Source organism: Chelonia mydas, chromosome 9, assembly GCF_015237465.2.
Source record: "Chelonia mydas isolate rCheMyd1 chromosome 9, rCheMyd1.pri.v2, whole genome shotgun sequence".
NCBI classification, from domain to species: domain Eukaryota; kingdom Metazoa; phylum Chordata; order Testudines; family Cheloniidae; genus Chelonia; species Chelonia mydas.
The window spans coordinates 48,003,481-48,017,532 of record NC_057855.1 but is presented as its reverse complement, the minus strand read 5'-3'; the positions used below and the strand labels follow the sequence as shown (position 1 = coordinate 48,017,532).

The 14,052-nt window shown below is 47.5% G+C and overlaps 1 protein-coding gene across 7 annotated transcripts in view; it reads left to right on the top strand.

The window, feature by feature from the left end:
* The window catches only part of PPP2R3A (protein phosphatase 2 regulatory subunit B''alpha), a 137,624-nt gene that overhangs the window by 115,650 nt on the left and 7,922 nt on the right, over positions 1 to 14,052 (top strand). For 6 of the 7 annotated variants that reach the window (XM_043521999.1, XM_037908574.2, XM_037908572.2 and 3 more), the window contains 3 exons: positions 29 to 204; positions 7,985 to 8,103; positions 12,164 to 12,270. In XM_043521999.1, the coding sequence (XP_043377934.1) occupies positions 29 to 204; positions 7,985 to 8,103; positions 12,164 to 12,270 (402 nt within the window). Of the gene's footprint in view, positions 1 to 28; positions 205 to 7,984; positions 8,104 to 12,163; positions 12,271 to 13,082; positions 13,191 to 14,052 lie in introns of all 7 variants that reach the window. The other variant, XR_005226719.2, reaches the window with a different exon arrangement.

Sequence of the window (14,052 nt, the reverse complement as noted above, 5' to 3'; positions counted from 1 at the left end):
AAAGACTAATTCTCTTCTTCTTCCTTAGTATCGAATACTGGTTCCGCTGCCTGGATTCTGATGGAGATGGTGTGCTGTCTATGTATGAACTGGAGTATTTTTACGAGGAACAGTGTGAGAGGATGGAAGCGATGGGCATTGAGCCATTGCCATTCCATGACTTACTGTGCCAAATGCTCGACCTGGTGAAGCCAGATGGGGATGGTAAGAGCTGCTGTAAACCCCAGCCTGTTGGAGGTGTTTAGTGAGGCCAAGTTCCCACCTATGCTCACTCTGTTTTTATTTTAAGAGCTCATTTGGGTTCTCTCTCCACTACGCTTACGTGGCCCATGTCCGTGCTAAGTGGTTGGACATGGGGGAGGAGGAGGTTGCTTGCACATCCGTGCACAAGTAGTAACAATCAAGCCCCAAGAAGTAAGGGGTTTATGGTGACTAATTCTTGCTAGATTAACGCCGCTACTATTTTAATTTCTGATTTATAACAAGGAGGAGATAGGCTACAGCCTGCTTATGTCATACCATTCCACGTATCATAGATTAGGGCAAACACATAATAGAGAGAAGAAAAAAAACACTTTGCCCAACAGAAATTCTTCTCTGACACTGCTAGAGTAGTATGGCAGCCCATTAACCCTGCAATGAAATAGTCCATTACGTAGGAGAGGTAGAAGGGCAATGCTGACATTTCATAAGCTTTGTACTAAATGAGTCAGGCCTGGTGGTTGAGTGTCTACAGCTCCTGCCAAAGGCCAGGTTCTGGGCAGGACCTGTGCACCTGGCTCTACAGAGAGGGGATCGCCCCAGCCAGGCTGGAGGGCACCTGTGGAGCCATTCTGGGCTACTATGCAGCACTAGTGCCATCCCCCACCCACAGGCTCTTCTGGCACTATCCTCACCCACACAAAGGGCCTGTGCAGAGCTGAGCTACGAGCTCTGCATGTGGTGCACACTGCCTGCACAGTCTCACTCTGTCACCACTCAGACATGGCACTGCCTGGAACTGCCTTGGGCTCCACCCCTTCCTTTTCTTCATTGGCAGTGGTAGGGCCTATGCTACCCTCGGCCTTTTTGCCCATAGCCTCCCTTCTGCAGGTTGTGCCCAGAACCCTGGGCTTCAAACCCTTCCAGACCTTTCACAGGTCTTTCCCCCTCAGCAAAGGCGTTCCAGCTGCCTCTACTGCCTCAGAGAGTTCCATGTCCCGTCAAACTGTAAGGTTTGCTTCAGATTAAAGAGCAGATCAAAGAAGCTGAAGGAGGACAGACTTAAACTGTTCCTTATGGAGTGTTCCCTGAGACCATGGGGTCTGATTCCCCCCATACATAGGCCTCAGCCTCTCAGTGCTCCGGTGACAACTTCAGTTCCAGCGATCAAAGACCAAGGGACAACTTCTGAAGCCTCCAGACATTCTAAGCAGAAGAGATCTCAGTCTCCTGATAACCAGTCTAAGCACAGGGAAATTCACCCCAGAGACCAGGTACTAAGAAGATCTCACATCCCCCTCCGGGTACTGCTACGGCTTCTGCTTCTTCTGGCTCCATCAGAAAGGTCTACCAAGCACCTCACATACCGAGAAGTCTCTTGGCAAGCAACCCCACTCAGCACTGGCCTCTGTAGCTTTAGAGCCCTCCGAACACAGGGACTCCTCAAAGCACTGGCCCCAACTTTGGCATCCTCTGTGGGAAATAGCCATAAGGAGCATGTGGACCACACATCCATGTGGTCTCTGGTACCACTTGACTCAAGGACTACTGCCCTGGATCACCGGTTCTATCCTCTTTCGTCTCACAAAGACGTCTGTGTGACAGAGGAGCATGAATCCCCTCTACTAATTGGGTATATCTACACTATGAAATTAGGTTGATTTTATAGATGTCGATTTCTAGAATTTGATTTTATACAGTTGATTGCGTATGTCCACACTAAGCGCATTAAGTCGGCGGAGTGCCCTGGTGAGTCAAGTGGTACCAAGGTGAGGAGTGCGTCCTCACTACCATGGCTAGCGTTGCCATACAGAGCAGTGCACTGTGGGTAGCTATCCCACAGTTCCTGCAGTCTCCGCTGCCCATTGGAATTCTGGGTTAAGCTCCCAATGCCTGTTGGGGCAAAAACTTTGTTGCGGGTGGTTTTGGGTACATGTCGTCAGGCCCCCTCCCTCCCTCCGTGAAAGCAACGGCAGACAATCATTTCGCGCCTTTTTTCCGGGGTCCCGTCCTCCAACCCCGCTCAGCCCGCTGCCTGCCTGGATGATCAGAACCCCAGACAGGCAGCGGGCTGAGTGGGGCTGGCAGACGGAGCCCCAGACCAGCAGCGGGCTGAGCAGCTCAGGCCACTGCTGGTCTGGGGCTCCGGCCGCCGGCTCCTGCCAGCCGGGGTCCTGGCCGCCGGCCCCGCTCAGCTCGCTGCCATGCTTGCCATATCACAGCAAGCATGGAGCCCGCTCAGCTCACTGTCACCATACGTCTCCTGGGTGCTGCTGGCAGACGTGGTACTGCATTGCTACACAGCAGCAGCTCCTTGCCTTCGCAGCAGACAGTGCAGTAGGACTGATAGCTGTTGAACGTCTCTGGGTGCTCCTGGCAGACCTCGGTGAGGTTGATCGGGGTGCCTGGACAGACATGGCTATTCTCCTCTTAGAGCACCGAATGGGAGTGACTCCAGGTCATTCTCTTCTTTAAGTTTCATCTCATGGAGATTGAGTCCTGCCTGGAATATCATGCGAGCTGGAGGCTTCTGCCTCAGGCTGCTCTCCCAGCCGGCAGCACCACGCGATCACACCTACCCCAGCCTACCCCTTGCTCCCATGGCTCTTGAAGCCTGGACAATAGTAAGGAGCAGTTCAACTTGTGGAATGACAAATCCAGAACGAAGGATTGCACTCTATGGGCCACGTTAAGATTATTTCAGAGTCCTAGATAGCATTTAGTCCCTATAAAAGGCTTCATGAAAATTTTCTCCCGCCCCTAACAAAAATGTGAATTTATCAGAGCAGCTGAAAGGGTAAGGAACCCGGGACTATAACTTAGAGAGAGCTTCCATATTATTTAACTCATAATTGATATAATTCAAAGTAAAATTTCACAGTGTGGTCTGTTTTAAGACTAAAAATGCAGGAAGGGAGTCAGAAAAAGGAACAGTGACCTGTTTCGAACCAGGGACCTTTCACATGTTAGGTGAATGTGACAACCACTACACTACAACCTTCCTGTTCACAAAGTGGTCATGCCCCCGCCCAAGGCTGCCACAGCGTGGAGTGCATGTGACACAGTGACCTGGCTCAGGCAGGATCACTAGCGAGGCATGAAATTAGACGAAGGTTTCTAACCATCAGAGGAGTGAAGTTTTGGAATAGCCTTCCAAGGGAAGCAGTGGGGGCAAAATACCTATCTGGCTTTAAGATTAAACTCGATAAGTTTATGGAGGAGATGGTATGATGGGATAATATGATTTTGGTAATTAATTGATCTTTAAATATTCATGGTAAATAGGCCAAATGGCCTGTGATGGGATGTTAGATGGGGTAGGATCTGAGTTACTACAGAAAATTCTTTCCTGAGTATCTGGCTGGTGAATCTTGCCCATATGCTCAGGGTTTAGCTGATCGCCATATTTGGGGTCAGGAAGGAATTTTCCTCCAGGGCAGATTGGAAGAGGCCCTGGAGGTTTTTCGCCTTCCTCTGTAGCATGGGGCATGGGTCACTTGCTGGAGGATTCTCTGCTCCTTGAAGTCTTTAAACCATGATTTGAGGACTTCAATAGCTCAGACATAGGTGAGAGGTTTTTCGCAGGAGTGGGTAGGTGAGATTCTGTGGCCTGCGTTGTGCAGGAGGTCAGACTAGATGATCATGATGGTCCCTTCTGACCTTAGTAACTATGAATCTATGATACTTTTGCTGTTAAGCAAACACAGCAATTCTTTCCTGGCTTCTGCCACTGAATGCCTCCATGCATTAAGCTGTGCCCTATCAGTGCAGGAAGACTGCATGAGCTCAGAAAACATGTCATCGCGAGTGCGTTTTTTCACCTTCTAATCTGTGATAACCTCAGGGATGGAGATGATAGGGGGAGCGTAGAAACATTCTACGCTCTATGATTCTGGGGGGACTGCATGGTCACCTGTGCTGCTGTGTTCGCCATGCTGGCCAAACAGGAAATGAAATTAAAAAGTTCCTGATGCTTTTCCTGTGTACCTGGCTAGTGCATCTGAGTTCAAAGTGCTGTCCAGAGCAGTCACAATGGAGCACTCTGGGATAGCTCCCGGAGGCCAATACCGTCGAATTGCGTCCACACTACCCCAAATTCGACCCGGCGATGTTGATTTCAGCGCTAATCCCCTCGTCGGGGAGGAGCACAGAAATAGATTTTAAGAGCCCTCTAAGTCAACAAAAATGGCTTCGTCGTGTGGACGGGTGCAGGGTTAGATCGATCTAACGCTGCTAAATTCGACCTAAACTCGTAGTGTAGACCAGGGCTAAGAGGTATGGGGAGGATGTCTCTGTCAGTATTAATCTATCCGCCTGTACAACCTACCAGTCAGTATCGGTGCATCCTCCCACAAAAGCTCGGCCACTGGTACTGACTCGGATACCAGCACCTACTCAGATGCCGGTACCGACATCCCTAGCCTGTCTATTGGACTGGGGGGTTGGTACATCTTCAGAATAGGACATCTCCATCCAAGATTCAGCCACCTTCTCTTTCCAGCGTCCCTCCCTGGCAGTGTACCCTGGTGATGATGTTCTGGAAACTAGCCCCGCCAGCCTTTGCAGGAGCATGCTTGGAGTCCCACTCCCTTTCCATACCCCAACCACAATGGGCTTTCTGGAATCCTTGGGCCTTCTCCAGTTTGACAGCATGCCCTAAGATACAAGGACCCATGAGCAGGAGCAGCCTTCAGTACCTAGGGAGCCCCTTCGCTATGAAGCATCCCAAACATCCTCAGGGAGACTTCGAGGAGGACCAGGAGTTAAGAGCAGAGGAGGAAGTACCTCCTTCCAACAAATAATCCTCATCATTTCTGTATGAAGCAGTTATGCCCCCTCCACCATCCTATGTGGATTATTTTAGATTGTTCCAGGATGTGATGAAGCGGGTGGCCAAGACTATAGATTACCCTGGAAGAGATACAAGAGCTCTAACACTCTCTGGTGGATACTCTCCACACCACATCTCGAGGCACACTAATGCTGTCTATTCATGACACCCTCTTGTCTGCCACATGTTATGGCCTGGTGACACCTGTCACCATCCCACCCAGGTGCAACAGGGCTCACAAAAAATACTATGTTCCGGCCAAGGGCTCTGAACATCCTTTCTTCTTACCCCACCACCCATTTCTTGTGGTTGACATCTGGTCAATGAAAGGAGCGGACACCACCAGGCAAGATCAGCTTCTCATGATAAAGAGCTCAAGTGCATTGATCTTCTTGGCAGCAAGAGCTATTTCTTGGCTGCAAGACAGTTCAGTGTCACCAACTATCGCGCCTTGTTGACAAAGTACTATTACACCAATTACACCAAATTTGCATAATTTATTGACCATCTGCCACAGGACCAGAAGGACCAATTTCAAGCCCCCATCTCTGAGAGACAGACAAAAGAATGAAGGGATTTTCTCTCTCCATACACACTGACTATCTAAAATGGGTCTCAGGATGCATCCTAGCATGTTACAAGGCTTCTGGTGTGCACCCTCATCCTAGGGCACTGGCCCATTCCACCAGAGCTAAATCCATTTCAGTAGTACTGCTTAAAAAATATACCCATTACAGACATTTGTAAAGCTGCCACTTGGTCTTCTGTGCACACTTTTCCATGTCATTCATATCTCCAGCTCAAATACAGTCTTAGGTGAGGCTGTTCTCTGAACTCATCTCCTCAGCACTCTTCTCCGTAATCAAGATACTGCTTCGGAGTCACCTAACGTGGAGCACCCATAGGAGCAAAAACACAAAGAAGGGGAGGTAACTAACTTTGTACAGTAACTGGAGTTCTTCAAGATACGTCCTTCTCTGGGTGCTCCATTACCCGCCTTCTTTCCCCTCCACCTCAGAGTACTTTGTACATCATTGTTGAGAAGGAACTTGACCGGCAGCAGGTCTGCCCCACCCTATAGACCCTTGGTCTAGACCTGCAGACACAGCTGAAGAAAAGTTTCCAATAAAAGGCAAACTGGTCTGCAGCCATCTAACATGGAGCACCCATAGAGACAAAACATCTCAAACAATTCCAGTTACTGTATGAGGTGAGTAATCTCTCCTTTTCCTTAGCCTACCTAAAAAGTCTCACAAATTGCCTGTGTGCAAAACCTCTCTCTGGGAGGCATGGAAAAGTCAGCCATGAGTTCAACAGAAGCAGTTTAACCCATTTGCTAAGCGCTGTAGGTGGTGAACTGGCCTTCACTAGCTCCCTACCAATCTCCATTAACCCATTAGCAAATGGGTTAACTTGCTGACCTCATGGATGACTTGTGCTACTGTAGGCCTGGGTGATGAGCAAAAACACACCCCAAGAGAAAGTTTAGGTACAGCACTACAATCCAAGACCTGGTGTAAATTCTTGAGTTCATAGGTTTTATGGCCTGAAGGGAACATTATGATCATCAAATCTGACTTCCTGCATTGCATGGGCCATGACATGTCACCAGGCTCCTGGACTCTAGCTCAGCTGGATGTTCTCTCTTTTAGAAAGAGGCATTTAATCTTCATTTAAAGATTTCAAGTAATGGAGAATTCCCCTCCCCCCCCCACATCCAATTAAATGATGGATTATCTGGTGGTTGTAATATATATTTCAAATATTATTTAGATTCAGTCTTGCTTAACGGCGGGATGGAGGGTGAATTAAAAAGCTTTGTTGTAGGTTAAGATGGAGATCAAAGTATAGCCTGTATTGAGAGGTTCACTGCAAAACTACACCTTCAAATCATCTTTACAGTTGAAGTAGCTTCTGTTCAGGTTTCCCTCAGCAGCTTGTCCTGCAATGCAGGGATCTGGATGAGGTAACCATGATGATCTCCTGATTTTAATCAACACAATGAGAGGAACAATGTGTAACATTTTGGACCATGCCAAAGAAAAGAACCTTACACCAAACAGCAGTGCAGAAGCCACATACATTAAGGGGACTGGATAATGTCCTTCTGCAAGATGATTGCCCAGCAACACGTGTTTCTAAAGCACTGACTGAAACACAGCAGAACTGTGCTTAGATTGAAAAAGCAATGCTGGGCATTGTTTTTGGTTGGGATGAGTTTCATGAGTATCTGTATGAGCAAAAATTGGTGAAGGTAGAACCTGTAGGAAGCCATAGCACAAAAACCAGACTACAAAGCACCATCTGAACTTCAGCAAATTATCCTGGAATTGCAAAAGTCAGTAAATGGAAAATATAGGCCTGGTAAGGAGCTGTTTACAGCAATAGCTTGCCAATAAATATGATTCAAGTACTACCCATTACCGACACTATCTGATAAGCGCCCACAGGAAACGCAAAAATAGCCCAATCTTACAACAGCCTGAGGCAATAATTCTACTGGAAGAACCCAGATACCTCTAATCATAAAACCATATTAGGACCAATGAAATTAAGTTGCTGCACATGCTGGCATGCTCTACAATGGCCAGTGTGTCATGCAGTACGAGGACTGTAGTACTAACCGTTTATTACATAGCACCTGTCTGGCTATTGAGTAACGTAAGAACACAGTCCAAGATGTGCTCTTTTAGACAGGCATGAATGCTGTGTGAAATCTGCATATAGGAAGCAGAATGCAAAACAACCACGGAAGCCAGATGAGCTGCCTCCTCATCCTTGGTACAAGCTAGACACAGATCTATTTGCTTGGCTAATAAATGGGCATTGGCAGCATGAAAAAACACACACCCTAGTGGTATTATCCTAAATTAGAAAAGACCTGTGCTAAATGGGTCCTACCACTCACTAATTAAGAATGTGCTACTAAAATAACGCGTGCTCTTTCTGCAGGAAGGGTGACACTGCGAGACTTGAAGAGATGCAGAATGGCTCACGTATTCTACAACACCTTCTTTAACTTAGAAAAGTACCTGGACAATGAACAGCGGGATCCCTTTGCAATTCAGAAGGTATAAAGCAGGGTCTCCAAACGTTGCTGCCCCAAAACTATTTTTAGAGACAGTGAAGTTTGGCTTGTTGTAGAGAAAAGCAGCAGATAAGGGGTGGGGTGGAGAACTGAAACAAGTGCTATGTGGGCATGAACAAGCACAATAGTATCCAGCCATGGGCTGGGTCTGGCTCACAGGACCAATTCACATTCCCATCTGGCAGTGTATCCCCTAAGCCAGAGGGGGGCAAACTACGGACCACATTCGGCCCGCAGGACCCTTCCTTCTGGCCCCTGAGCTCCTGCCAGGGAGCGGGGTCAGGACAGGCTTGCAGAGGAGCCAGCCCTGCAGCGTGGTGAGCGGGGCGGAGGCTAGCCCCTGGCCCCTCCCCTCCCTCCCAGTCACAGTTCCCCCAGTGCCTGGGCAGCGTGGTTGCAGCTCCGGCTGGGCGGCACGGCTATAGCGCTGCCAGACCTGGTGCTCCATGGCGGTCAGTCAGGGGCGGTTCCGGGCAGGCGGGAGGGGACGGGGCAGAGCAAGCCAGGGCCCCCCTCTACCCCCAGCAGCCAAGCCCTGACAGGGAGTGAGCCCTACGCGACTGCCAGGGAGAGCAGCCAAACGAGCAGGAGAAACACATGGAGAAAGGACTGAGCCCCCACTTTCCCTCACCCCACAGGTAATGTGGGGCAGGGAGAGCAGGGAGGGTTGGATGGGGGGGCCCAAGGGGGTGGGGAGCAGAGGAGATTGGATAGGGGCAGGGGTCCTCGGGGTGGTCAGGGGGTGGGGGGTAGGGGGCATTGGATCAGGGACAGGCGACCTGGGGGGATGGTCAGGGGACAGAGAGCGGGGGTGGGGGGGTGTTGGATGGTGGGGGGTTCCAGTGGGCTGGATGGGGGCAGGGGCCAGGCCACGCCTCGCTGTTTGGGGAGGCATAGCCTCCCCCAGCCTTCCCTACCTGGCCCTCCATACAATTTCTGTACCCGATGTGGCCCTAGGCCCAAAAAGTTTGCCGACCCCTGACCTCAGCAGTAGGCTGGGAACTGCTGCTCTAGGGCCTTGAAGACAGACATGTTCGATGCAGCTTCATCCACCGCACCCATTCTCTGGCAACAGAGACAAATGTAGCTCATTCATGTACAGCAGTGGTCACCAACTGTCAATCGCGATCAGCTGGTTGATCCTCGGCCTCTCCCAGTCAGTTGCAATCTCCGGTGGTGTAGCGGGGCTGCTGCTAAGGCAGGCTCCCTGCTGCGGCCCCACGCTGCTCCCGAAAGCAGCCAGCATGGCCCCGGGGGGAGGGGCAGGGGTCTCCGCATGCTGCTTCTGCCTGCAAGCACCGCCCCCACAGCTCCCATTGGTGGGGAACTGTGGCTAGTGGGAACGTTGTGGGTGATGCCTGAGAAAGGGGTAGTATGCAGAGCCACATGCCCCTCTTTCAGGGGCTGCAGAGGTGCATTGGCCCCTTCCAGGAGCAGAGTGGGGCCAAGGCAGGCAGGGAGCAGCATGTAAGGTTAAGTTCCTGCCTTAACCTCACTGCGCCGCCTGGGGTAAGTACTGCCCAGCCAGAGGCCGCACCCTTAGCCCTGAGCACCCTTCCAGAGCCAGCACCCCAAGCCCCTGCCCCAGCCCTGACCTTCCCTCCCAGAGCCAGCACCCTGCACCACAACCCCCTGGCCCCCCAGAACCAGCACTCCATACCCCCGATGTACCCTAGCCAAGCCCCCTCCCCGCACCCCAACACCCTGCCCCTGTTCCCAGAGCCAGGACCCCCTCTTGTGCTGCAGCCAAGCCCCCTCCTGCACCCAAACACCCTCCCAGAGCTTGCACCCCTTACCACCTCCCAACCCCCTGCCCAAGCGTGGTGAAAGTGACTGAGGGTTGGGGAAGAGTGACCAAGAGAGAGAGGGGAAAATGGAATGAGTGGGGCAGGGCGTTGGGGAAGGGGCAGGGCCTCGAAGGGCAGGGTAGATCCTGGGTTGCCCTTAAATTCAAAAAGTGATCTTGGGCATAAAAAGTTTGGAGACCACTGATGTACAGGGTTTGGGTATAAGGGCCAGGTTCCAAGCGTTTGCCCTGCCCATTGCTGGGAGAGAATTGGTTTGCTGGGCTGACAGGCGAGCAGGTAGCCCTGCCCTTCCCTGCATTCATTGTCTCCGCTGTCCACTTGTCTTTTAAGAATGCTCAGTATCAGCACCTTCTGAATTTTCTGCTATACTCAGGTTACATTTCCCCAAAATAAAAAAAAACCCAACCCTTTGACAGGCAGATTGTAGCAAGATGCCTACACAGTTCATTTTCAGATTTCTGCCCCAGGTTGGGTTTCGATTTACAGTGGCTTGGTGTAGATCATCATGTCAACCTTAAGAAAAAATGTTTTTGGAGGGGAGATAGGAGGGAGTCTTGTAGCTCAGTAACCCATTGGTCAAATAACCCTAAATTTGGATCCATAAAAACTAGGTTTGTCAATTAATCGCTGTTAACTCAAGCGATTAACGGAAAACTAATGAACTAGATTTTAAAAATAGTCATGATTAATCAGTCTTAAATAATAATAGAATAGCACTTTAAATTATAGATGTTTTTGGATGTTTTTCTACTTTTTCAAATATATTGATCTCAATTACAACAACAGAATACTATCAAGTGAGTCCTGTACACTTAGTACAACAGTGCCATGTGAACACCTCCTCTCACTTTCAGGTGACATTGTAAATAAGAAGCAGGCAGGATTCCCTCCCATAAATATAAACAAACTTGTTTGTCTTAGCGATTGACTGAACAAGAAATAGGACTGAGCGGACTTGTAGGCTCTAAAGTTTTACATTCTTTTCTTTTTGTGTAGTTATGTAACAAAAATATTAATTCTACATTTGTAAGTTGCACTTTCACCATAAAGAGATTGCACTACAGTACTTGTATGTTGTGAATTGAAAAATACTATTTCTTTTGTTTACTTTTTTACAATGCAAATATTTGTAATAAAAAATATAAAGTGAGCACTGTACACGTTGTATTGTTATAATCAAAAACAAAACATCCAAAAATATTTATAAATACATTTAAATTGGTATTCTAATATTGTAACAGTGCGATTAAAACTGTGATTATTTGCAACTAATTTTTTTAATCTTCTAATTAATTGCAATTTTTTTTTTAATTGTTTGACAGTCCTAGTAATAACCCCATCACATACACCCTAGGTGCACTCCAACTGTCAAGGCAAGCCAAGTAGCTGTGCAGAGTTTAGGTCACTTAGAGTTGTCCTATAAACAGAAAGGGCTTTCTAACCTTAACTATGATAGAGCTGAGCCTTCCTCTAATCTAATGCAAGTGTCTGTTTTGGGCACGTCCTTACCTGTAAGACTGTCTGAATTCTTTCCCATCTGTGTTGTCTCTTGTTGTGTGTTTGCACAGCAGCTCGCACAACATCTGAAGGCCGTGCATACCCAGGAGGGAGAGGAATTGTGCCATAGTGACCCAGGACTTTGTTACTTCCAGGGCCCACTGCTGCATTGCTACTTGGGGCTAGCATTGTATGTTTCTTGAAAAGCTCAGCTGGGGTGAAAGGCATGACCCAACTCATACATGGAAAGGAGTTCTCTGAGCATATTGCCCCTGTGCACCAAGCTCTGCAAAACCTGCATGCTTGGTTGTGGGTGCAATTCAAAGGGGTGTCCTGCAATTGTCTGAGAACCAGCCACCTGGCAGATTTCCCTTGCTCTTACAGTATGTCCTGCCAGAGCAGTTCAGATTTGCAGTTATTCTTGCTTGACATTTTTGGAATGTCATTATTCAAGATGATTGGCAAAGTATTCCACCTGTGTCCGAGTTGTAAAGCCTAATGGAAAACATATTTGCTTACTCGGGCCTTTGTTTAAAGAACTTGACCAGGCCGTAATTTAAACGTTTTTTCTTTAAGAGACTAATCTTGGATTGAGTTGTTTTCCTTAAGGCATTTTCAAACCCCAACAGTAAGTGTTGCAGAAATGCACATGGTTGTAGATAGGTGAGAAGCTTTTGCAAAACAAGTTTGTAGATCAGTAAGGACATTCTATTTAATTTGCTTTTCTGATGTGTTTAGGATGTTGAAAATGATGGACCGGAGCCCTCTGACTGGGACAGATACGCTGCAGAGGAGTACGAGCTTCTTGTTGCTGAAGAATCTGGAAATGAGCAGCTACAAGAAGGGTAGGTGTTGACATTGGTGCAGCTATCTTACATGCAGTAATCCCACACATTTTTTATATAAAAAAACTGCCTTAAACTAGGCACAGAGGGAGAGAAGGGGAGCATTTGTCTACTTCAGATCAACAGGCAGATACTTACAGCAAATGCTAGAAGGTAAAAAAATGTAGATAATCTTCATTGTTTGTTTTAGAATAAGAGTATATATGTATTACAGTGCTAGTATAGAAATGCAAGGCAGATAGAACATGGGACCTTGGAGTATTACTAGAAGATGGCAGTTGTGATCTAAAGGGCATAATCAAAACCAGCAGGATGATTGTCAAAATTGGAATGTCAGTCTAGATGAGTGACAGGGTGGGTGAGGGAATATATTTTATTGGACCAACTTCTGTAGGTGAAAGAGACAAGCTTTTGAGCTTCCAAAGAGCTCTTCTTCAGGCCTGGGAAATGTACTCTCAAGTGTCACAGCTAAATACAAGGTGGAACAGATTGTTTAGCATACATAGTTAATATATATTATAAGACATTGGCTCTCAACCTTTCCAGGCTACTGTATCTCTTTCAGGAGTCTGATTTGTCTTGCGTACCCCCAAGTTTTAGCTCACCTACAAACTACTTGCTTGCAAAATCAGACATAAGAATACAAAAGTGTCACAGCACACTTACTGAAAAATGGCTTACTCTCTCCTTTTAATATATAATTATAAAAAAGATCAATTGGAATATAAATAGTGTACTACATTTCAGCATATAGTATATAAACAAGTCACTGTATGAAATTTTAGTTTGTACTGACTTCACTTTTTATGTAGCCTGTTGTAAAACTAGGCAAATATCTGGATTAGTTGATGTACCCATCCCCACAGAAGACCTCCATGTGCCGCTGGTTGAGAACCACTGTTGTAAGAGACCCATTCAAGGTGAAGTAGCCAATTAACACCTCTGTAGTCATAGGACAAAAAGGGGGGTTAGTGGGTTACAGACTGTTATAATAAACCATAAATCCAGTGTCTTTATTAAGACCATGATTTTTAGTGTCTAGCAAAGTTATGAATTTAAGCTCCCAGGCTCATCTTTTGAAGGTGTTGTGCAGTTTTCCTTTAAGGATGAGGACAAAGAATTTTCACAATAATAACATCACCCCCCACAACTATCACTGTCTGTCATAAGAAAAAAGAACCATATGACTGGAGACCCCACAGTGGATGAAATCACAGACTTGATCATTGCATTGATTGCTTTGGGGGAAAATATTGACTGTGAAATCCTTAATCACCACATCCACCACAAGCGCTCCACTGCCGAGAGGACAGCTATACAGTTCCTGATACCTAACCACCAGATAGTGATCAAACAAACAAAGTGGGTGCCATCATAGTGCTTAGCTGTGACAACTACATTAATGAGGCCAACTGAAAACTCGCCAACACTGCTTACTGTAAAGAATTCAAAGAAGACCTCACACCCAGAAATGTAAGGATATCATCAAATCCTTCTGCAAACAACTTCAAGGGAAACACTACAACCGCATCCCCGAAGAACCCACCCCAGGGACCTGCTACATGCTTCCCAAGATATACAAACAAGGAAACCTAGGCAGACTTATATCTGGCCATGGCACACTTATTGAAAGAATATCAGGTCTTAGAGAAATCATCCTCAAATCACTCACCACACACAGGGCCAGCTTCCTCTAGGACAACTGACTTTATCCAGAAACTCTGCAACATTAATAACTCTTTCAGATCATTATCCTTCCCACCATGGATGTCACTTCCCTGT